General features: G+C 40.6%; 1 protein-coding gene across 4 annotated transcripts in view; it reads left to right on the plus strand.

Annotated features, from left to right (window-relative positions):
* mcf2l2 (MCF.2 cell line derived transforming sequence-like 2) overlaps positions 1-22,998 on the plus strand; it is a 204,101-nt gene that overhangs the window by 53,463 nt on the left and 127,640 nt on the right. For all 4 annotated transcript variants that reach the window (XM_042512814.2, XM_088077380.1, XM_088077381.1 and 1 more), the window contains exons 3-14: positions 2,998-3,112; positions 5,053-5,143; positions 6,036-6,155; positions 8,864-8,980; positions 9,092-9,241; positions 12,064-12,188; positions 12,308-12,422; positions 13,033-13,152; positions 13,994-14,185; positions 17,753-17,944; positions 18,040-18,226; positions 18,450-18,553. In XM_042512814.2, coding sequence (XP_042368748.2) covers positions 2,998-3,112; positions 5,053-5,143; positions 6,036-6,155; positions 8,864-8,980; positions 9,092-9,241; positions 12,064-12,188; positions 12,308-12,422; positions 13,033-13,152; positions 13,994-14,185; positions 17,753-17,944; positions 18,040-18,226; positions 18,450-18,553 — 1,628 coding nt within the window. The remainder of the gene's footprint in view (positions 1-2,997; positions 3,113-5,052; positions 5,144-6,035; positions 6,156-8,863; positions 8,981-9,091; positions 9,242-12,063; positions 12,189-12,307; positions 12,423-13,032; positions 13,153-13,993; positions 14,186-17,752; positions 17,945-18,039; positions 18,227-18,449; positions 18,554-22,998) is intronic.

Genomic DNA, 22,998 nt, shown 5'->3' on the forward strand with positions numbered 1-22,998 from the left:
GGATGGATGGACTCTGTGACTGGCAGGAAGCAGATTCACTTTTCCACCCTGCGGTTTCACTTCACGTGTGACAAGATTGCATGTAAAGAAAAAGGCCAAAATTTCCAACCGAAATAGCAACCCACATTCTACTGAGAAGGCACATACACTCGCAGCAGACACACGCATGTGGTGAAAGCAGAAAACCAGGCCTGTGTTAAACTTATGTAACTGTGACGGCAAGTACTGCTGAGAGAGGGACTTTTTAAAACAGTTGTTATTTTGGCCGTTGAGAGAAGGAATGATAAGCATCCCTGCACAACCACACAGGCTGCTGGGCCACGCTACTCCGTCTAAACTTTGAAACATTAAGTGATGTGTCTTCTATCAGCCGGACAGCTGGACTGCAGTGATTAACTAAGTTACCCAAAGTAAAAAAAAAAAAACACATCTGTGATAAAAACGGAAGTTAAACTCTTTAAAAACTTTATGTTGTTTTTTAATAACACATGAAGTATTATTTCTTGCATCTACAGACAAAATGCATACAGATACAGGTTCCCCATGTTTAACCTCTTATGTCTACATATGAGATTTCCTCTTCTATTCTACCTCAACAATTACACTGCTAATCATATTACACTGCCTCAACAATTACACTGCCAATCAACAATTACACTGCCAATCAGGGCTTTGTGTGTTTTTTCACTGCTGAAGCATTTTACTGTGATCCTCTGTAAAGACTATAAAGTCAAGCAGCTGTTTTACAAATTCGATTCTGTCTTCTGTGACTTGTGCTGATGATATAACACTTATCAGAAGGATTATTAGGGAAACTTTGAGTTCCAGTAAGCTTGAAGGGAGAAGGGGAAGTGAAAGTGAAAGTGGCACTATGAATAAAAGGACGTTGGTGGTAATCTTAAATAGCATTAGAGGTGGAGCACGTTGCCATTTATGAACTGGAGGAGGAGGAGAGACAAAGGAGATGCAGACTGCTGGGATGAAGGCAACTCTGCTTTATTTAGTAATATGAACCACCAATGCACTAAAACACTAAAACACTATACACACGCACACACACACACACACACACACACACACACACACACACACACACACACACAATATATTACAGACTATAGACTATACTAATAATAGATATTAGTATAGATATTAGTACTGTAATAGATTATAATATACTAGAGATTATAATAAACTACACCATATAGGCTTTGAATATAATATAGACCTGTTCCCTCTTCTGCTGATGCTCGTAAAAGCCTGGCTATATAAATAATATAGCACAGAGCTTATGATATATTCCAGTCACCTCTCTGTCACCAGGTCAGTATGGCACACTGTTAGCAACACCTTCCTAACAAGATGTTCCAACATCAATGAGACAAATTTGAGACCACATGATGCACACTTTCCTCCTGCAGCATCTTACACTTTCCATCCTCAGCAAGTGAACTGGATGTGTGAGGGTGAGAGACGATTGGAGCAGCTAAAATTAAATGTGTGAAACGTGTGTTTTCAGATGACGAGAGGAGGATATTTTAATGTCAAAATTACTTCAGAATTATATGATTTTTAGCTCAATGTCGCCATCTTGTGACTCTTTAGTAGAATTAGAAGCGTTAGATGGGAACATTGGTGTATTAAAAGTTGTCCAGCATTTTCCAAGACAAAGTTATTTCACTTTCTTGTCTTTATTATTATTCCATCTTCCTGGCATTAAATGTTGTTTTAAAGGGATAAACAGTTTGGTTTCCTTACAATGGAAAATCAAGACATGAAAAGTGATACATTCTATTGCCAATGCAATGCAAAATAAACATCTCAGATATTCTCTGGCTTTCCGAGATAAATGGTTCAGTTTGTAGATATTCTGGATACACTTCTCAGGATTTCAGGAACCCATTTTAGTCTCATTAGCCTCACTGTCCCACTGGCAGGACAGCTTGTATAAATGCTTAATGTTTAAACCCTGCTGAAATTTATTCCAAATACCATAGAATCACACAGAATTTGTTTTAAATTACATTTAAACAGATCCTCAACATGATTTAGATTCAATGATGGGTCGAAAGAGGCTGATACTTAACCCTTTACCACCTGGATCAGTATCAGTTTTGTTGAGCTACATTCAGATGTGTTTTACTAGCATATAAACCTCTGAAACCTGAGAAAACTGGTTTGATTTCTTTCAGAAACATGGGAAAAAACATAATGAGCAACTTGACAAGAAATGTTCCACAAACTTCAAAAAATGGGAATAAGATATGATCTAAACATTAGCTGGGGGATTATTAGATACGCTCAAAAAATAAGGGGAAAAATTTCCCAAAAATATTTTAATATTTTTAAAAAAATATATTGAATAATATTATATTGAATAAAAAATTCTGTAACACAGCAAAAACAAAAGAGTTCATTAACACTTTCTCGATTTTATTTTATTTCTTTTATTTTCTTTTTTTTTTAACTTGTTTGTTTTTTACTTTTCTTTATTGGTGATTTTCTTGTAACTTTTTTGTAAAGTTTTTTGTAAAAAAAAAAAAATGAATCAAGCCACTTTGCTCAGGTTTTAATAGGTGAAGTTCAAATTTCTTTTACTGTGGAAAACACAAACACCAGAACCAGCAGTACATTCCTATACTGCATTTTGGGGTAGAAGAGTAAATCTACAGCATGGAGGACCACAAGTTATGCCCTCTGTTTTTCATTAAAGATGGATGACTCTCTAAGAGCATTTTGTCTGTCATGTGTTTTCGGGGTACTCACACTGTCCATGGTGACACTTGGTCTGGTTGGTTTGTCTCGGTTTGTCTGTCACAGGACATAGTTACTCCAATAGTAAAAGCAAAAAACAATAAATTACAACAAATATGTTGTGAAGTTATGGAAGCTATGGTCACAATACATGTGATACTGTCAGACAGTGTGAGACCTCAGGGTGAGTTTGTGCTGAAAGGCAGAACTGTAGAAGTTGTGTGTGGTGTTTTTGTGTTGCAGGAGGGCGAGGGAAAGATGGCGCCCCTATCATCATCTTCCCAGAGTACTCAGGCTTCAGCGAAGTGCCAGAGGAAGACTTCCTCAATGTTGCTACTTACCTGACCAGCATACCCAGGTACACACACACACAGACATAAAACTGAATACGTCTGGTTGTTATCCTCACATAGTCAGACTCTAACTCCTTGAGTGATCAGTTAGCCAAAAGAAGGCCTTACTTTACTCACTGGAAACCATTAACATCCCAAGACCTCCGTTAAACCTCTGAGACACCACCATAAGAGAATCACATTTAACAGGTTTTGATGTAATTAAGTCTCATGAGTGAACATGGCATCTGAGTCAGGATGTGATGATTTCCATTCCATGTTCACTATGGGCCCCTGACTGGTCATCACATTACAGCTTAACAGAAGAAACTATATAAAATTTACAGTATCAGTGGGATGGCCACATAATGCTGCTGCGGGGGAAATGAGCTGCTGAGCCCTTATTAAGCTCCACATTTTCCCAATCTTTGCTTTGTTTGTCTATAGTGAAAATTCCCCTGGTCCCAGGAATTCAGGGTGGTTAACTGATTAAAGATCAAATTTGTCATGTTTTAAGTGGATATCTAGTCAGTGATGATGGAAAATACAGTCAATTGAAGCAACATATTCCTCACTGTGTGCAGTATTGACACTGCTCCTCTAGATCAGGAATGTCAAACTGGTCCACAGGGGGCTGGTGTGGCTGCAGGTTTTTGTGCCAACCAACCAAGAGCACACAGTTTGACCAATCAACTGTCGGAAGACGGAGATCAGTTGATTAAATGAGTCAAGTCTGGTGTGCTGCTACTTGGTTGGAAACAAAACCTGCAGCCACACCGGCCCCCCTGTGGACCGGTTTGACATGCCTGCTCTAGATCAATGGAAAAAAATACATCATAAAAATTGATGTGTTATCAACAACAAACAGGCTGTATTGTTCCTGGAAGCTTTGTGTCACCACCAAAACACAGCTTTAAGTGTCCAAAATACTCATTCAGTGATCATCTGTCCTCTCAACCTGATAGTTGTTTTATCCAGTTTATTTTTGCAGTCCTGACGAAGGTCTCCAAAGAGCTTCAAACTGGCCACAGTTAACTTAACATCCAGTGACTGATATGAAACACAGGGTAAGAAGTGAAATGCTCCATGCGCTGTATTTCCCTGCTGTCTCTCAGCTGATGGCAAGCAGCCGTTTTCAGTCATTCTCAAGAGGCAGAAGCAAAATAAAATGACAAAAACAGCCAGCGATGTACTCAGCCATTCATCAGATATTTGTCCAATAGTCCAGCTGTGGTCTCCACCACACCTCTGTCCAAGTGAGGAGCAAAACTTTCACACATAGTTACACACACGAGCTCTCTTTGGTGTGTCACTGTGTAACCATCAGTACACTGTAAAAAAATATCCACGTAGCATCCTCTTGTCTGCACTCATAAAAACGATGTCATTTCACTGGTGGACATGCAGCTAGTTTGCAATGTGAGACAATGAGGAAGATCTGTCTTTGGATGCATGTGGAGCATGCCCTCTGGATACTCAGAGGGCGTTAAAACAAAAACCGAAATAGCTTGTATTTCTTCCGATTAACACTCACGTCACCCGTTTGTGAAGGTACAGCAGCCTACAGAGACACAGAGAACACTAACAAGTAAAAGTTGTTTTATGTCACAAACTCCCAAACTGGAATCAGTGAAGTTAAGGTTGAAAAATGGAAAGGCTTATAACATTTGTCTTATAACATTTTCAACATGCCCACAGACTGGTAAACCTATCTTGTATTTATTCAGGATCAGCAAGCAAATAAAGTAGTTTTGGGGAGGTTCATTGGGACGCCTTAAGCACATGCATGCACACACACACACACACACACACACACACACATATACGCACGCACGCACGCACGCACGCACGCACGCACGCACACACACACACACACACACACACACACACACACACACACACACACACACACACACACACACACACAGCAGTCCAGTAAGACATCCTCTCTCCCTCCTGTCTCCAGCCTGGATGCTGCCAGTATCGGCTTCATTATCATCATCGACCGGCGGAAGGACAAATGGAGCTCAGTGAAAGCCTCTCTGTCCAGGATCGCTGTAAGTTCTCCAACACACACTGCTGTTCAAATCATATACATAAATATTCAAGTTTCCACATACAAGCAAAGATGTTTATTATTTTTATTTGTCCTCTACTGTAAACAATCTATAAAAGCACCAACAGTCATTTGCAGAAATATTGTGTGTATATACTGTATATAGCATAAATATTGTGTTGGAGCTTTCAGTACAATACTCATGCATCTTTGATGTGCACTGATGTGCATGATTAAAGCAGTTCAGACAACAGAGACTTAATCATAAGAGTGATCGAATGCATATTGATATGATATCAAATAAAATTCAGAAATGTGAGGGAATCGCGGTGTTTAGACGTTGTGGTGATGTTGTCACTTCTTGTCTTTGCTGCTTTTTTTCTGCTGCACTGTAGTCAGGCTATTTATGGTGTTTACTGGCAGTGCATGTTTGTGCTGTTCTGCAGTGTGGCTCTGCAAACACGCCTGCAGGCATCATTAGATACCACATCAACGAGGATAGTGTCAACATAAGTCACTGTGGTGATATATGTGCATCTGCAGTTTTAAAATAAGTTAATCTTGAGCTACAAGGCCATGGTTAGTTCATTGACTCTCAGCCCATGTGCTTTCAGTGACAAATATAAGCCAGTATGAGTTATGTATTGGATTTAAGCTTTTCATGTCTATTGAGCTGCATTTTATAAGAATATGATCCTTTTAATAGCAGTCCCTTTGCTATAAAAAACCCCAACAAACCCATGTATTGACACCTCACTGTTGTGTGGTCTCAGTACTCACCTGCTGGTAAGTGCAGCCTGGTTAAATACAATTACTGAATGACTAAATGAGTGAAACAATGTGATGACTTACAAAGGTATTGTAAATATACATGTTATTGTTGTGTTATTTAGGGGGCGTTTCCAGGAAACCTGCAGCTGGTGTTGGTGCTGAGGCCGTCCAGGTTCTTCCAGAGGGCAATAGCCGACATCGGGATCAAGCTGCACAAAGATGACTTTAAAATGAAGGTACCGGTAAGCATGCTTCATAACCAGCTGTAGTCTCAGGGAAATAATATTTGTTGGTAGACAGGATGATTCATTAGAAAGGGGAGACTTTTAACAGACTGCATGACAAAGAAATTATGCATGAAATACAATCATTTTTTACATGTCACATCCACTGGATGAGGCTTTGCTTGTGTCAAGTATCAAACTAGAAACCCTCCCCAGCAAACATTCAGCTAATGATACACAACCTGCACTTACAGTGAAAACTTATGTTAAGTACTGCATAGTGGAGCTGCAAAATTCTGATTCAGATAACATTCATCATTCTCTGTGGCTGCTGCTAGTGTGTGTTTTTTTGGGAACAGAATGCACAGTGTTTATATTTTAAAATTACACCTCTATAAAGAATACTCAGCATGTGACCAAGAAAGCCCACCTGATTCTACACAGGTGTGAACTCCGGGTCAGATAGAAGTGAATACAAGGAAACACAGTCATGCAGTCATCCCTCATTGGTGTCCTCAGAGGAGAGCTGCACAGGAACACCGAACTGTCATAGAGTGGGCCCAAATACTAGCCAGGGCTTCCCCATGTTGCTGCGAGATGTGCATCATCATGTTTCAAAGACAAAACATGTAGATGTGCTAATAAATTGCATTTAGGAGCTACAGTGTGCAGACCTTTTGTCATGTTCAAAAACAAAAAATGACTCAGCAAATATTAAATAAAAAGTGAAGTCCTTTTAAGTCATCTGCCACAAGTCTTAAGGCCTGGAACACACTGCATGCATGAGCAGCACGTGACGGCAGCCTCACGAAGCTGCAGCGTGTTACACACTTACGGTGTCCACACTGGACTGTGGAGCTTTCCCTGACAGATTAAGTTAGTGTGCTCCAACTCTGCTCAAACTGAGAACCTAGCAGGCTCTCTAACCGCAGGTGACCTGCTAAGTGTAAAATAAGATAAGATAATCCTTTATTAGTCCCACAGTGGGGAAATTTCCAACATTGCAGCAGCAAAGGGATAGCAAAATAGCAACATAACTGTGCAAAATAAACTATATTAATAAATAAGTACAAAAACTTGCAGGATGAAGATGAAGGAAATAAGCACAGAACGTCAACTAGCCATAAACGCCAGTTTCTTATTCCTTGATAAAATAGCAGTGCCTGCTATTGGCCAGCTGTAGCTCAGGAGGAAGAGGGCCTCGTCCACCGAATAGAAAATCAGTGGTTGGATCCCTGGCTCCTCCAGTTTATAAGTCAAGATACTGAACCTCAAATTGTGTGAGTGCATGTGATTGTTTGAACTGCATTGCAGGTGGCACCTTATAGAGTGGCCTCGGCAACTGTGTGAATGTGTGTGAATGAAACATAGTGTAAAGGTGCTTTAAACAGTCAGAAGATCACTGTAGCAAATTTTCCTTTGCAGCTTTTTTAACCCCAGGGTACATGTAACTTATTTAAAATGAATTATAATGCAACTTGATAAAAACTGAGTAAGTTCAACTCAAATCTCTAATTAAATTCATTGTTGGTATTAACAATGCAGGTGACTAATGATCACATACAAAGAAATTCAGTGTTATTAAGATTATAGCATCAATGCCAACAACACAGAATAAAGACTAGTAAGTGACTCTTTACAGTCTTCAGAAGGCAGCAGGTATCTCCTCCATCTGCAGTTTGGAGTGATGCTGCAAAGTGTCAAACCACATTAAATGTGGCAGATCCACTGTTTGTTTGTTTTTTCAGAGAATGCAAAATGCACAAAAAATATTAAGTAAATTATGCAGTTATGCTATGTCTAAATTTGATTTCTCTACATGAGAGTGTAAATTAAGATTCAACCTGTGTCCACCCTCAAAATATTGGAGAAATGCTTAATCTTTGCTATATTATTTTGTAGGCCTAAAGGTTGTCAAATTTAAACATACACACGTGAAACTTAAAATATTGAGATCAGCTCATGAATTCCATGTAATGTCAAATGTTTTACTGGTAGAATTTCAACTCCCCAGAAGCTGCTAAAACAAATTTAAAAAAGGAACATGAGGATATGTCCTTGGTTTAATTTCAGTTATAGCAACGGCCCTGTGAGCCCACCACATCCCATCTCACATCCGCACCTGCACAATACAAATCGAAGTGGGCAACACTTTTGTTTGCACTTCCTGTCAAAGCTTCACACCCCAGATGTCATGAAAGAAGCACAAAAGACAAAGATAGAGAGGGAAGAGTAAATTATGACTAAACCAGTGTCATCAACAAACTGTTAGAGACCGTGTTTACAAAACCAAAAAAACCAAAAACTCAGGGCAAGGGCAACATGAGGCTTAATGCAGTGTCCTGTTGCACCCTAAATTACAACCTTGGCTGCTGTCATTATAGCGCCATTGATTTTAGAAGATGATTTAAACACAAAATTAGTAAGAAATTAGTAAGAAAATCACCTGAAAATAAAAGCAAATAAAGAGAGAAAAAAAGAAAAAATAGAAAAAAAAATGAAAGAAGAAAATGCCATGACCTATAAATAACACACACACACACACACACACACACACACACACACATTTTTTCTGTAACGTAATTTTAAATGAAAAAATATATATACTATAAAGTTTTTTTTTTAACTTTTTTTAAAAGCAAAATTTTAGCTAATTTCTTCAGTTTGTGGGGCATTTCAAGTTACTACTACTACTGTAGGTCATAATATAAAGCATGTGTTTGCAGATTGTGATGTTGAACTCTCTATCGGACCTGCACTGCTACGTGGATAAAGGCCAGCTGACGCGGGAGCTGGGAGGAAGCCTGGAGTACTGTCACAGTCAATGGATACACCACCGAACTGTGAGGAAACACACACTACTACATACTGTATACCTTTAGTACTAATGACAATGTCCAGAAGGAAGCTGCGTTCAGGATGCTGCAGGGTCACATGTGGATCTCTCTCTACAGGCCATTGAGAACTTTGCTATGACAGTGAAAAGCACAGCCCAGATGTTACAGAAGTTTGGCACAGACCTGGCAGAGACGGAGCTGCCAAATGACGTCCAGTGCACCAAAGACCTGCTTACAGCACACACCGACAAACACGATAACCTCAAGGTGATTTTCTACGTTTAATAACACATATTAACAGGGACAATACATGATGCATGCATGACAACAAAGATAATCAACTGCTTACATTAGTGCCTTGTCATACAACAATTTGTATCCTATGAATTAGCACCCCATGAATGATGCTATGTACTGTACTACGTAGAGTTAACGTAAAGTAACTTTGGTTAGATTTGGGAGGAAAAGAAACATGGTGAGGACAGACCTTATAATAACTCAGTGTTTACTCAGTCCAACAGTCCCTGGGGAGAGTTACTAAGAAAAGTCTTAGTTTTGTGACACATCAACCACCCAAAACCTGCCTCCTAAATGCACCGCTTAGACTGCCTCTATCTTTACTCCTGTCACTCAGTATGTTTACATGATGTAAAAAAAAGTGGAATTATTGTTCATTCATTCGTTGTCTGTAACCGCTTGCCCTTATAAGGGTCGCGGCGGGGCTGACAACCAGTAACACTCACATGCACATACGGCAATTTAAAGTCACCAATTAACATGACACGCAGGTCTTGGGACTGTGGGAGAAAGCCGAAGACCCCGGAGCGAACCCATGCAGACACAGGGAGAACATGCAAACTCCACACAGAAGAGCCCCCCAATTATTGTGTTAGTCAAAAAAAGTCTAAAACTGGACTTTTAAAATACATGAAAACATGTTAGCGTGACTGAAATCAGACTAAATCGAATTTCTCGAAATCAGACCTTGTCGTCATGTCAGCCTCCTTCGGTGGTTAGAGATAGGGACTGTTTGTCACTCATGAGGGGGAAGGGGTGCTGCAAAACTGTTCAGGCAATTTAAAAAAATGTAAGTACTGAGGTGGGATTTGTGTTTTTAATTTTGGCTTAGGCGAGGGACATACAACTTGAAAAGCTTGTATTTTATATTTATTTTAAATAAAAAAAGTCACCCCCCCGTGTGTTGTATGCTGGGACAAGGACAGTAGCCCAATTAAATGCATTGGTCACGTGATCAGTCGCCTTCCAAAATATGTTGGTTATGCACAAACTACTGGCTCATGATTGTGTGGAAAACATACTAACAGTGCCCGAGAACAGCCAGTGGTCACATCAGGCAGTGGCAGAGCGAGATTCTTTTGTGAGTCGTCAAAACACTTGTGATGGCTTGTCGACCTTGTGACTAAGGGTCATTCATTTGTTGCTGTTGGTTGTGGCTAAGTTGTTTAAATTGTGGCAAAATGAATAGGAAGAGGAAAGCTTTGTTTACATTTATTCTATTTTTTACAGGTTTTCTCTGTTCCCTCAAAGGTTCAGCACAGACCAGATGGTTTGCTTTGTTCAGTGTAGTAAATTTTTCAAAGTTAAAAGTTATTCTGCATATAAGCACTGTGCAAATGTAGCTAATCTGTGTTTGCAAATCTACAGGATGCAGCAATTTCTGTATATATGATATATATATATATATGGCCATATATATATGTAGTTCAGTCGAAAATTCAGCATTCCTCGTTTGTCCCTCAGCGCTAACACTTTGGTGCTGCCAGTGACAGTGATAGTTAGTGATGCCAAAATTGACAATATGAAAGGCCAAAAAGCCTTTTCCCTAATCCTAACCTTTTGTGCCAGCATGTGCATTTGTTGACATTCTAGTGTTGGTTATGTGCTTTTGTTGTCTAAACATAACAGTGCATAGCATAATCCCACCATGTGCTTGTGTTAACATCACAGTAGCGGCATACAAGAAAGTAGTGAGCAGACAAAGAAGGATAACAAGAACGAAATATGTAGATGTGGAAATCCACTTCAAAGTGGCAACATGTGAGGTCTTGGGATGAGAATGTGTTAGTATAGAAAGAAGCTAAATTTGTGGTCAGTTGTTCTGTTGTCACTTCCAGGCACCAGAGTATAACTGAGCCTTTTGAGCTTTTCTCAGTTTCTTTACTTTTGAGGCAGTCCTGAGTCATGGTGCCATCACTGAGTTTCACTTCACAGTGAATGGCGTCTTGTCACTCCTCCAGTGTTTGATTGCTTGATTACAGTCTGCCAGCTTGGCCTCCTGAATTTGCATATACCAGGTATCAATGTAAAGGGTCAATAAACATCATATATTTTAAGGTGTTTTTAAAATGCACTAATTCTTTAAATCATTCTCTTCACTGCAATATTTAGTGGAATATTTCAACCACAGTATTCCTCTATACAGTTATTCAAACATGCAATTCTTCCAACTCTTGAATGTAGGCAATATTTGGCAATAACATGTGACACATATTGCATATATTCTTATTGTTATTCTTACTTATATTTTTATTGGTCATTAATAATAATAATAACTTCATTTATGTAGCACCTTTAAAAACAAAGTGCTTTGACAAACAAAGGAAAGCAAAATGGAACACACAGATGGCAATACAACAACCAAAAAACAAACAGTTCTGTTAAGCACGAGGAAGAGGAGACTTGGGTAGATTTAGGATAAAATTAAAACTAAAGGACAAATAATGCAAGATGCAGGATGCATAAGGTCAGAAAAAATTGCCCTGATGGCAAAGGCAAAAATTTGTATATTTTTAACTTACATACTAGTTTTATACTTTGCACTCTAGCGTAAGGCACAGTTTTATACTGACACACTTAGCACATTATCCTTATTATAATCTTCCAAGTGTCACGGCAGTCACAGCAACACCACATGACACAAAAAAGAACAGCTATATAATGTTTCTGATTCTGACTATAGATTGCATGATCCGGTAATAGGTGAGAATAGGACCTTACACACACATTTGTCTATTTTTTTCCAGATGATATATTGTTATTTCCAATACTTGTGTGTGTGTGTAAACCAGGATGAGCTGAAGCTGGCACTGAAGCAGGGCACCACCTTGTTAGGATGTATCAAGGAGCAGGCAGCCAAATCAGAGAACCACAAACTCAACCCAGATGAAAAGGAGAACCAAACCACTGTAGAAAGGTGACAAAGCTTTCCTTCTATGATATATAATGCATTTTGTTACTATAGGACTGCACTGCATCTATATTATGCAGTGCAGTCCTATAGTAACTCTTGTTGTGTTCTGTTGTGTGTTCCAGGCTCCTGGCCCAACTGGATGAGACAGAAAATGCCTTTGAACAGTTCTGGTGTAAACATCATCTGAAACTGGAGCAGTGCCTGCAGCTACGCCACTTTGAACAGGACTTCAGAGAGGTATATCTGTAGATCTGTCTGTCTCTGTGTGTGCCCAGCTGCCTTTGGCCTGAAACCTTTGGATCTCGCCAGTGTGTCCTCTTCACACAGCTTCAAAAGACTTCAGCTGTACAATCACACTTTGAAAAACAGACTTACAAAACAAACAGACTCAGTTTGGAAGCTGTAAATACAATGATTCTAGCTGTGTTTGAAACCAAACTGTTCCCTATCACGGAAATAGTGCACTACATAGTGGGTTTGCCATTTTGTAGTGGTGTTCGAATTCTCATTCACCATATAGTGCACTATAAAATACCCACAATGCACAGCAAATTTGTGTATGCAAAAGTTGTGCCCTACATTTAACTCCTGTATACCATAATGCAATACAGTTGTGTATTTCCAAGGGAAGAAAACTCCAACGTAGTGTCCAAAATCTCGTTTATTATTCCCTATACAGTACACTATTTAATATGCACTTCATAGAGAATAGTGAGGGAGTGAATGAGGGGACAGTTTCGAACACAGCTTTTGTTTCACACCACAACACTTTGCTCTAAAAAATGATGTTTTAGGCGTGTTTATAAGTTTCTCAGTGTCTGTTTCTGTCCCCTCTTTGGTTCTCTAGGTCAAAGTGTCTCTGGACAGTTTGATGGACAGTCTGACCAGCCTATCAGATATAGGGGATTGTGTGGTCAGAGTGGAACACCTGCTGAAGGAACTGAAAGCACTGGAGGAGAAGGCTCTGGTCAGTCCACACACCCACGCACCCATGCACACATACACACATACACACACACCTGGACCTGGATCTTTTATACCACAGTTTTTTGCCTATAAGTTCCTCCTTTTTCCCTTTGTGTTCCCTTTCATGAGCGCTGGTGGTTTGAGGGACACCAGAAGCACTCCTGTTGCCTCTCTTTTTATGATTAACATTTTTGTTGGTATTTTAAGAACTTCGTATTAAAAATAACACTACTTGCATATGACTTATTAAGCTGTACTGTCAGACAAAAAAAAGAGATGCTCATGACCCTTTTTACTTTAAAAGCATTGATAATGTGCAGTTTTCATGTTAATTGCACTTTATCAATTGCCTTTACACATTTACAACCTCAAGTTTGATGTTGGCAGCCCTTAAGAAATGATTTGTTCCAACTTGATATTTATGATCCTCGTTATTGAATCAACATTTATGACAGCAGGTTTGATGACTTGATGGCCTCAACCTGTTCTCATTCTTGGCTTTAAATCATTAGGGCATTATTTCCCAATCATTGCTAAAGCCAATAATTATAACTGCTGAACTTACCTTTCAGAAAGTGACAGTGACAAATCAGTCATTAACTTGATTGTGTGAGAGAAAAAAGCCAACATCTTTTATCTCCAGCAAAGTGTTTTAAATAAGCATACCAATGATTAGGGAGTTATGTTTTTTCTTTGTTCCTCCTCAGCTTACTCACAGCAAAGTGTCACTACCCATTTGCAAAGATTTATCTCTGTCAACACTCTGACTGGGGACAGCCAGGAAGATTTTGTCTGCACAACTTAAAATGTGAAGATCTGATTCTGAATTGTTTTTCCTCCAGCCCACACTGGAGAAAGCCCAGCTCCACGCACTGCACGGTGACCAGCTGATTCAAAGCAACCACTACGCTGTGGACTCTATTCGACCCAAATGTGTGGAACTCCGGCGGGTCTGTGACGACTTCAGCAACGAATCCAAGAAAAAGACGGATGTCTTATCCAAATCTTTGCAGATACACATGGGGATTGATAAGGTGAGGACATGACACTGCATTTAGGCAAGCATTAAGTTAAAGGATACAGTCAGCACGTTAACATGCTCTCAATGACTGTGTTAACATGGCAGATGTTTAGCAGATATATGATTTGTCCTGTTCACCATCTTAGTGGAACATTTCCCCGTTCTAACATGCAAATTTAAACAAAGCTGCAAATTTAAAGTATTTGTTGATGAGTTTGAATCAAACTGGTAGATTGATCTTCCATTGTTATCCCCAAAGCCAAGCTCTTAGCATGATTAAAGACAGAAATTTGTTGGGATTTTTACACTTCTTCAAAGTGGCATTATTGATTTCTTTGGCAACTTGGGGATAATGTTGACAAGTAAACATCCTCTAAAGTTCTACGGCAAATGAGCTGGCAAATGTTTTCCTTTTTATACATCAAGCAGATACAGGCGACCTAATGAATGCAAGTAAAGGGTTAACTTTCCTCTTAGCTCAGTTTTAGTCTGCACCAAGCTCTTTAAGTTGCTGTTTTCCAGCTAGTCTCTCACATTGAATAACTGCCATTTAGTGCTGGGAAAGTAGTGTATGGTGGATTGATCAGAGTTTTATTTATTAAAACAGCTGCCTGCTGCATCTGGAAAGTTAATCTGTATGCCATATTTCATACACAGAGGACATTCAGAGTGCCTTACATAAAATAAGATTAATGACAGCAGTCAGATGCTAACATTGTGGAAGCATCCCTAATGTTAAACTGTGGCTTGATGATCTTGTCAGTACCCTTGAGCTGGAGAGGATAAGATATATTAGAAAAGAGCAGGCGAAATTATTTGATGGCAACCTTTTATTCAATATTTGGAGAAAAAAATAGTGTAATGCCATTTGATTTTTTTGTAATACTGAATGTAGGATCCTTTGTTTTACTATCGGGTGTCGAGGTTGTGCGTTTTGTTTTGTACTTGTTTGTGTGTTTGCTTGTTTCCCTTTTTTCTCTATGTTCTTATTTTTACTTTAAAAAAATATATATAAAAAAAATTCTGAAGAGGAGCGATGTCTGTGCTAGTTATGTAATTGCATTAATTATATTCATGCTGCGTTTTTATATAAATCAGTAATTCCTATGCTTTAGTATATTCCCTACAATTTGTGCAAATTGACACTTCTCAATAAAATGCTTTGAAGTAGGGGGAAAAAAGTAAGAGCAGTGAGATGAATCTAATCAAGTGTGAATTCACAATAGCTGCAGCCATGTGTGCATGCTAACTGGCATGGTCAGCTAATTTGCTGTCCTTTGGCTCTGACCAATCTTTTTTCTCTACCAAATCTTAGGCAGTTCTGTGAATGCATTTCAAAGTTTGGTGCTTTTTTGAAGTGATGGACCAACTAACAGAGTGAGCCGTACAGCCACTGGTTGCAGCTTAAAAGTACAATGGCAGAACATTAAATGAAAACAGTGAGCTGAAAGATGCTGTAGCGCACTGAGGGGAAGTTCTCACAGTGTCAAGTTAACTGTCGTGTAATGTGATGACTGACTTACACAGCACAAAACTTGTTGCAGCAGGGGATGGTGCAATAGCAATACGCAACAGTAAAAACAAAAAGAAAGATATAATAAATAAGTAAACAGTTAAAAGGCAAAATATAAATAAAAAAAATAGATGTGGGATAATGACAGAGCTTGCAGTCCCACCCTGGGCTCACAGCAGCTAGTGTGCAGATACACTGATAAGCTATTAGCATATTGATTCAGCCTGTTTGAGAATGAGGTGGGGTGAATTTGCCTCTCAGTTTTTGTGGTTACATTCAGACAGTAATCAAACAGCATCAGTGCCACAGTCATTGTCTTGCCTTCACTTGAGTGTGTGTCCAGCTGCTGTTTCTCTGGTTTCTGTGGCAAGTGTTTGACGTTAGATTTAAGAGTTCAAAATGATGTTGCACACAACTTGCAGCAAGTTGGCAGACATGTGCAAAACAAAAGTCAATGATTCTTTTCTACAACCTCATTTGGAGGAATAGGCTGGTAGCAACACTTGTGTAAAATGCACATTTTGATGAGAACTGCCCTACTAAAAATGGAGAAGTCTGTCCTTTGCGTTTTTTAAAAAAATCCACGTACATATGATAACATTGGGAAATTGTGAACACATATTTGCAAAAAAGCCCAAAAATGCTTGAGTATGCATACCAGGCCAGTTTGCAGTGTAGTTTTGTAATGACACACCATTGAGGAACACAACACACCTGTGTATAACACTCAGTATTATAGTCATCACACACACAGCTTGGTAGGCCGCCATTGTTGTTATTGTTGTCCTTCTACTCACACATGGCTGTTTGCGCACATGCAATTCGTTTCAGACAAAGTGCAGCCTTGTTCTCACAGGATCCATGCATTGCCAGTTTACACCACAACAGAAGGGGTGGTGTTTTCAAAAGATTACACTCTTGAACGCTTTTTCAAAAGTTGTTTTCAGGCCCCGAAAACGCTGTTGTCATGTGCACTAAAGGCCAAACTGCAACAAAAGTTTAACGTTTCATGCAAGAACTGTTGCCATCTAAACAGCCGCTTAGACTGAAGTAAATTAAACACCAATGAAATTAACCAAAATAGGACACAGCATGTTCCATTGCAGCAGGGATCTTGAATGAACTCTCAGAAACCAGTATGCAGTCCACTCATACCCCTGACACTGTATAATGGGAGGAATGTTTTTGAATTTCTATTAAACATGATCTAATCAATATCTCTATAAGAAATAGATGCAATGCCTGAGTATGTGAGAGGGGTCACTCAGTCCAGAGAAAATCATCACTCTGTCCCCTCAGCTCCATAAAGCTTTATCGTCTCTGTGAGTTCAGTGTTATGGTTGTGTGGCCTGTAACTCTGCTCTTGTCTGCCGTTTTCTTAGCATGTGGTTGTTTCTGGTTAAAAACCCCCCAATGTCCACTTCCTGCCCAGCACCACAACAACAGCAGATCCAGTATCCAACAAGCTGGGGAATATTATGAACATTAGCAGCTTTATTTGCTATTACAGCCAACACACTAATTGTCATTGTTTCGAAGGCAACATAGGCGTGTTATGTGAGTGATAATGGAAAGGTGAGCCCCTTATATATGGGAGCAGCCACGTTTGAGGGAATCGAGGGAGGTGATAGTTCACGATTTCACAGAGGAATTGTAGATTCTGGATTCTCAATGATCCGCTCAACTTTTAAAGAGTTATGTGATGCAGTAACACCTCCTGTAGCACCTGCTGCATCATGAGGGAGCCAGTTCCTACTGACAAGCAGATAGTCATAGCATCATGTGACTTAGAAAAGCCAAAAAAGTGTTATCATTGCAGTTTTGCAAAATATGCGAAAAAATAGAAATCCACCTCGTGTTCTCTCCCTCCCCTGTTAATATGCCTGTTGCATGTTACTTTTAAGTTTTTATTCATATTTTTCATGCAGATTTTCCTTCTGTGATCATGCAACATCAAAATGCACAAAAAACATTTGATTTATGTCATTGAAGGTCTCATGAGACACCACATGGGAAGGGATGCTGTTACCTTCACTAAAATCCTGTTTGAATTTATGCTATCTCCAGGTGAACCAGTGGTGTGAGTCTGGTATCTACTTGCTGGCCTCTCAGGCTGTGGACAAGTGTCAGTCACAGGAAGGAGCAGAGTCAGCACTGACGGACATCGATCACTTTCTGGAGTCGGCAGAAAAGAACCAGCTGACAGACCTGAGGAATCTCCACAACCTGTATGACGTTGTCCTGTCCGAGGACATCAAGGTATGCTGCACAAAACCAATAATAAATAGGATGACTGGATCTCCTCTCGCAAACAGAACGGTGAGAAGGATTGATGGTGAGCTTTGTGCCTGCAGGCTAATGTCCTAAAGGCACTGAAGCGGCTGGAGGACGTCCAGGAGATGTTTCAGAAGCGACATGTCAGTTTGAAGAGGCTATCGGCTAAACAGACTAGGCCTGTCCAGCCTGTGGCCCCGCGACCTGAGTCCTCTCCCAAACGGCCCTCATTGAAGAACCCCCCCAGAGCTACAGGGGGCCAGCAGCGTGAGTGTGATGCTGTTATAACTTGCTCATTTATGCAGCATATGATGAGACTGGTATAATAGGCTTAAACTTTCACTCTCTGGAACATGATTGATACTTTAAGTTGATCCAGTATTGTAATACTTTTTGCAATAATATTATTATAGGACTGCATGCATGTAATGTAACACATCTCTGTAGAAAGCAATGATTACTCACACTGTGACCTCTCAATTCATTGTAGCTTTGGCTCGCAGAGCTTCTGATAACTCCAACAGTGGCAAGCAGCCAGCTGAAGCTGATCCCAGCAAGAAGAAGAACATACGCAAGGCCAAAGGAGGCATCAAGGTACGCTCCATTGTTAGAATGATTTTTAAAGTTCTGTTCATCTCAAAGGAAGATGGAGCTGATTGGGCAGGGTACTATCCCACAATTATTGATCCCAGTGCAAATCCAGATACTTTGATTTCAACACTGGTTCCCTCCCATTTGTACTTTTGTTATGTTGTGTATCTTTAGACATTTACTGAAACTACTCTTATCATTGCTGGTTATCACTTTCTTTTGATTATTATGCAAGATTAAGAAGAGTGTGAGCAGAATTGAGATCAGCGGGAAAGGACACAGAGCATGGCAGGGCCCATGGTCAGAGGAAGGAGGGGCAGGTTGGCCAGCCTGAACAAAATATTGTCAGTCTTAAAGATTTGCTGCAAATTAAGATAAATACTCTAAACATCTGCAACAATTTTAGCTTATTCCAAACACTTTGCAATTATGTGAATGTGTAGTACTAAATTACAGTCCAGCAGCAGCCCTGAAGCAGGTGGAGAGCCAGTGTTTTAGCAGGAGTGATGGTGGCTGAAACAAAGTCCCTCTGGCTGAAGGGGGGTTTCCACCATCAGTATGCCACCCTGCTGCTGTTTGCTGCTCTGCTGCAGTTTATCTCTGATCTCATTAATTGGTTTATGGTGTGCATAATTTGGATGCACGCCCCAAGGCTATTTTGTGCTGCTGACAAACACAGTCTGTCGGTGCAGTGATAGTCTTGGTGTGTTAGACCATAAACCTTCCTCCATAATTGATGAGGGCAGACGTTTCCAAAATCAAAACCCTTCCAAGTAGCTTCCCTCTTGTTTTTAGCTGTGTCGATCTCCGTGAACATGTTTGTATAAACCTGTGCTGAATTGTAAGTGTTTAACTCGGCCGTTTTTTCAACAAGTGACATTAATGCAAGAGATTTTTTCCTGACTGCTCCATCCTGCTCAATGACTATCGATGAGATGCTTGAGAAGGCACTGAGTCTCTGGAGTCTTTGTCAAGTACGTTTTTCAAAAACTAATCAGGTGATCCGCCATGAACCTAATAAACAAAGTAATTTAATGCCGCAATAGGCAGGGCTTTTATTTGAAACCCCCCTTGCCACAAAAAAGAAAAAAACAATGTACAATACATTTACTCTGAGCCACTAAATGCATAAGAAAATTGTAATTGCAACCAAGAAGCATCAAACTGCAATCTGTTTGCACACCCACAGGAGGCGGTTTAGGATGCATTCAAACCAGGTGTGGGAGATATGATCTGGGACAGATTGAACGAATGCTATGGTGCACCAGAAGTAATTGAGGCTGCACTTTTCAGACGCATAGCCAATTTCCCTAAATTAACAAACAAAGACTATTCAGAGCTTAGCGATCGCCTCATGGAACTGGAGTCAGCGAAGGCAGAGGGAGATACTCCAGGTCTTTCCTACCTCGATACAGCACAGGGTGTTAACCCTATAGTCCAGAAGTTGCCGCACAGCCTACAGGAAAAGTATCTCTCTATTGGATCCAACTACAAGCAGCAACGTGTCCTTTCCTCCCTTTGCTGTGTTTGTTGATTTAGTCAGCTCTCAGGCAAGGATCGGGAACGATCCAAGCTTCAGCCTTTCTGGTCCAGCTGATGCTCACTTAAAAACAGACAAGACTCTATAGAAGAGGAACAGACAGACAAATCTCAGTTCATAAAACAGATGTATCCTCTGAAGGCCAACCTGAATCGGATAAGCAACCTAAGAACATGAAGATCCTAGGAGGCAGTGCCCTATACATAAAAGACCCCATCCATTTGCAAAATGCCGCACCTTCAGAAAGAAACCACTTGACGAATGTAAAGCATTCTTGAAAGAGAATGGGATATGTTTTAAATGTTGCTCGTCTATATCACACATAGCCAGATCCTGCAAAATGAGTGTAACATGCTTTGAGTGTCAAAGCAAGAAGCTTATCTTTGCCCTCCACTGAGGGACACCACCCTGGGCCAAAGGACGCTCGCCAGACCATGGAGGGGAGGAAGACTCAACATGTTCAGAGGTAACACACTGCAAGCAAGTTTGTGGAGATGATTTCAGTGTTAGATCCTGTTTGAAGATCTGCTTAGTTGGAGTTCACCCCATTTGCTGTCAAAAACAAACACTGAAGCTCTATGCAATCCTCGATGAGCAGAATAATAGATTGCTTGCTTTTTTTCCCAGAGAATTTCAACATTCAAGGCCCCAGTGCTTCTTACTCTCTTCGCACCTGCTCTGGAGTGACTGACACTATGGGAAGGATAGTTTCTGCCTATCAGATCAGATGTCTGGATGGAGAAGTCAGGGATCCCGACACCTGATGCAGCTCTTGAAACGTCTCTTCTCCCTCAAGCAGAACTTCCAGAAAAAGCCTGAAATGAAGCAGGATTTTGGCACCTCCATGGACAAGGCCTTTCAAAACAGACATGCTGAAGAGGCACCTCCTCTCAAAGAAGGTGAAGAATGGTGGTACTTGCCTGCCTTAGGTTTGGACCACCCAAGGAAGCCCGGCAACATCTGAGTAGTGTTTGACTCAAGCGCTCAGCATGACTTGTGTAGAGCTTAATGATGTTCTCTTAAACAGGCCTGACCTTAACAACACCTTGGTGGGGGTGCTCATCAGATTCCGCAAGGAGGCCATTGTGGTTACAGCGGACATCCAGCAGATGTTTCATTGTTTCCTCGTCAAGGAAGAGGACCACAATTTCTTGAGATTCTTGTGGTTTGAAGACCACGACCCTGCAAAAGAGATACAAGAGTATTGTATGAGGGTCCATGTCTTTGGGAGCAGTCCCTCCCCGGCAGTGGCCATCTACTGTCTGAGGCAGCCGGTGCAAGATGGAGATCCAGAGGTGAAGCAGTTCGTTAACCAGGATTTCTATATCGACGACTGCTTGAAGTCTCTCCCTACAGTTGAGGCAGCGGTTGAGCTTGTGAAAAACATGCAAGAGATTCTTGATGGCTCTAACCTGAGGTTGCACAAAATTGCCTCAAATAAGAAGGAAGTCATGGAGGCCTTCCCATCTCACGACCATGCCAGTGACCTCAAGGACCTGGACCAAGGCTCTGACATCTTGCCAATGCAGCGATGGTCGCCCACAGCGACCACATCAGTCATCCGCAGGCCAGTTCTAAAAAATAGCACTAATCACGAACTAGCTCTGTCTAAAATTTAATTTCATTTAATTTAATTTTATTTAATTGTGTTGCTATTCTTTTTGAATTACATTTACAGTGATGTAAATTTAAAAACTAATATATAAAAACGTAAAAAAAAAAGTTTAAAAGTTTAATATACGAACTCTGACATAGTATGGGTCAGAGGTCAGTCCAGTGCGCATGACAAACCACAGCTTTGCTGAGATGAGCTCGTGAGCGCTGCGAAGATGAGGAGACGAAAGCGGTTTCTACCCACAAAAACATGGCAGAAAAAAGGAAGAAAACTTATCATTTTCACAGTTTCACAGTTCTTTTTTACTAACGTGAAAGAAAACTGTGTGTCTCATTTGTGGTGCGACTGTGGCGACGGCAAAGCGGCACAACGTGGAGAGACACTTCAGTACACGTCACAAAAGCTACCATGTTAACTACCCACCAGGCAGCAGCAACCGAAGCCTCATTTAGAGCTACACATTTGATAAAGAAGAAGAAGGCGTTTTCAGATGCGGAGGTTCTCAAAGAAGCATGGTGATATTGCGAACACTGTACTTAAAGATGAGAAGAATGGAACCGATATCCTCCCCACTCTCTCCGATGTCCAGCTCGGTCACTTACTAAGGGTTTTTTTCCTTAAGTCTAAATTCTTGCTTGTGTTGTACGTCGCTTTGGATAAAAGCGTCTGCTAAGTGAAATTGTAGAATTGTAGAATTGTAGCTGGGGGCGAGCACGATGGCTAGAAGGGTGTCTGCTATGTCTGGGAACTTGACAGAGCAGCTGGACCGGTATCTGGCGAGGTACAGGTGGTTTAGCATCCAGTGCGACGAGTCTGTGGACAACAGCAGTACCGCGCAGCTGATGATTATTCGGATGGTATTTGATGATTTCTCCACAAAAGAAGAACTCCTGACACTACTGCCCCTGAAGACAACTACGAAGGGAAATGACATTTATAACGCAGTGAAGAGTTTTTCCGTGGAGAAAAAAGTACCACTGGAAAAGCTGGTATCGGTGACTACAGACGGAGCTCCTGCTATGACCGGCCGACATGCAGGTTTCATCGCACACTGTAAAGGTGACACAGACTTCCCACCATTTCTGCATTACCACTGCATCATTCACCAGCAGGCGATATGTGCAAAAGTGATGGCTTTGAGCATGTGATGACTCCTGTCGTGAATATTATAAACGGCATCCGCTCCAAAGCGAAACAGCACAGAACATTTAAGGTGCTATTGGAAGAGCTGTCAGCTGAATATGGAGAATATGTTACTGCACACAGAAATAAGATGGCTGAGCAGGGATGGAT

The sequence above is a fragment of the Plectropomus leopardus genome, chromosome 5, assembly GCF_026936395.1.
Source record: "Plectropomus leopardus strain MGB_pleo_1.0 chromosome 5, ASM2693639v1, whole genome shotgun sequence".
Lineage (NCBI taxonomy): Eukaryota > Metazoa > Chordata > Actinopteri > Perciformes > Serranidae > Plectropomus > Plectropomus leopardus.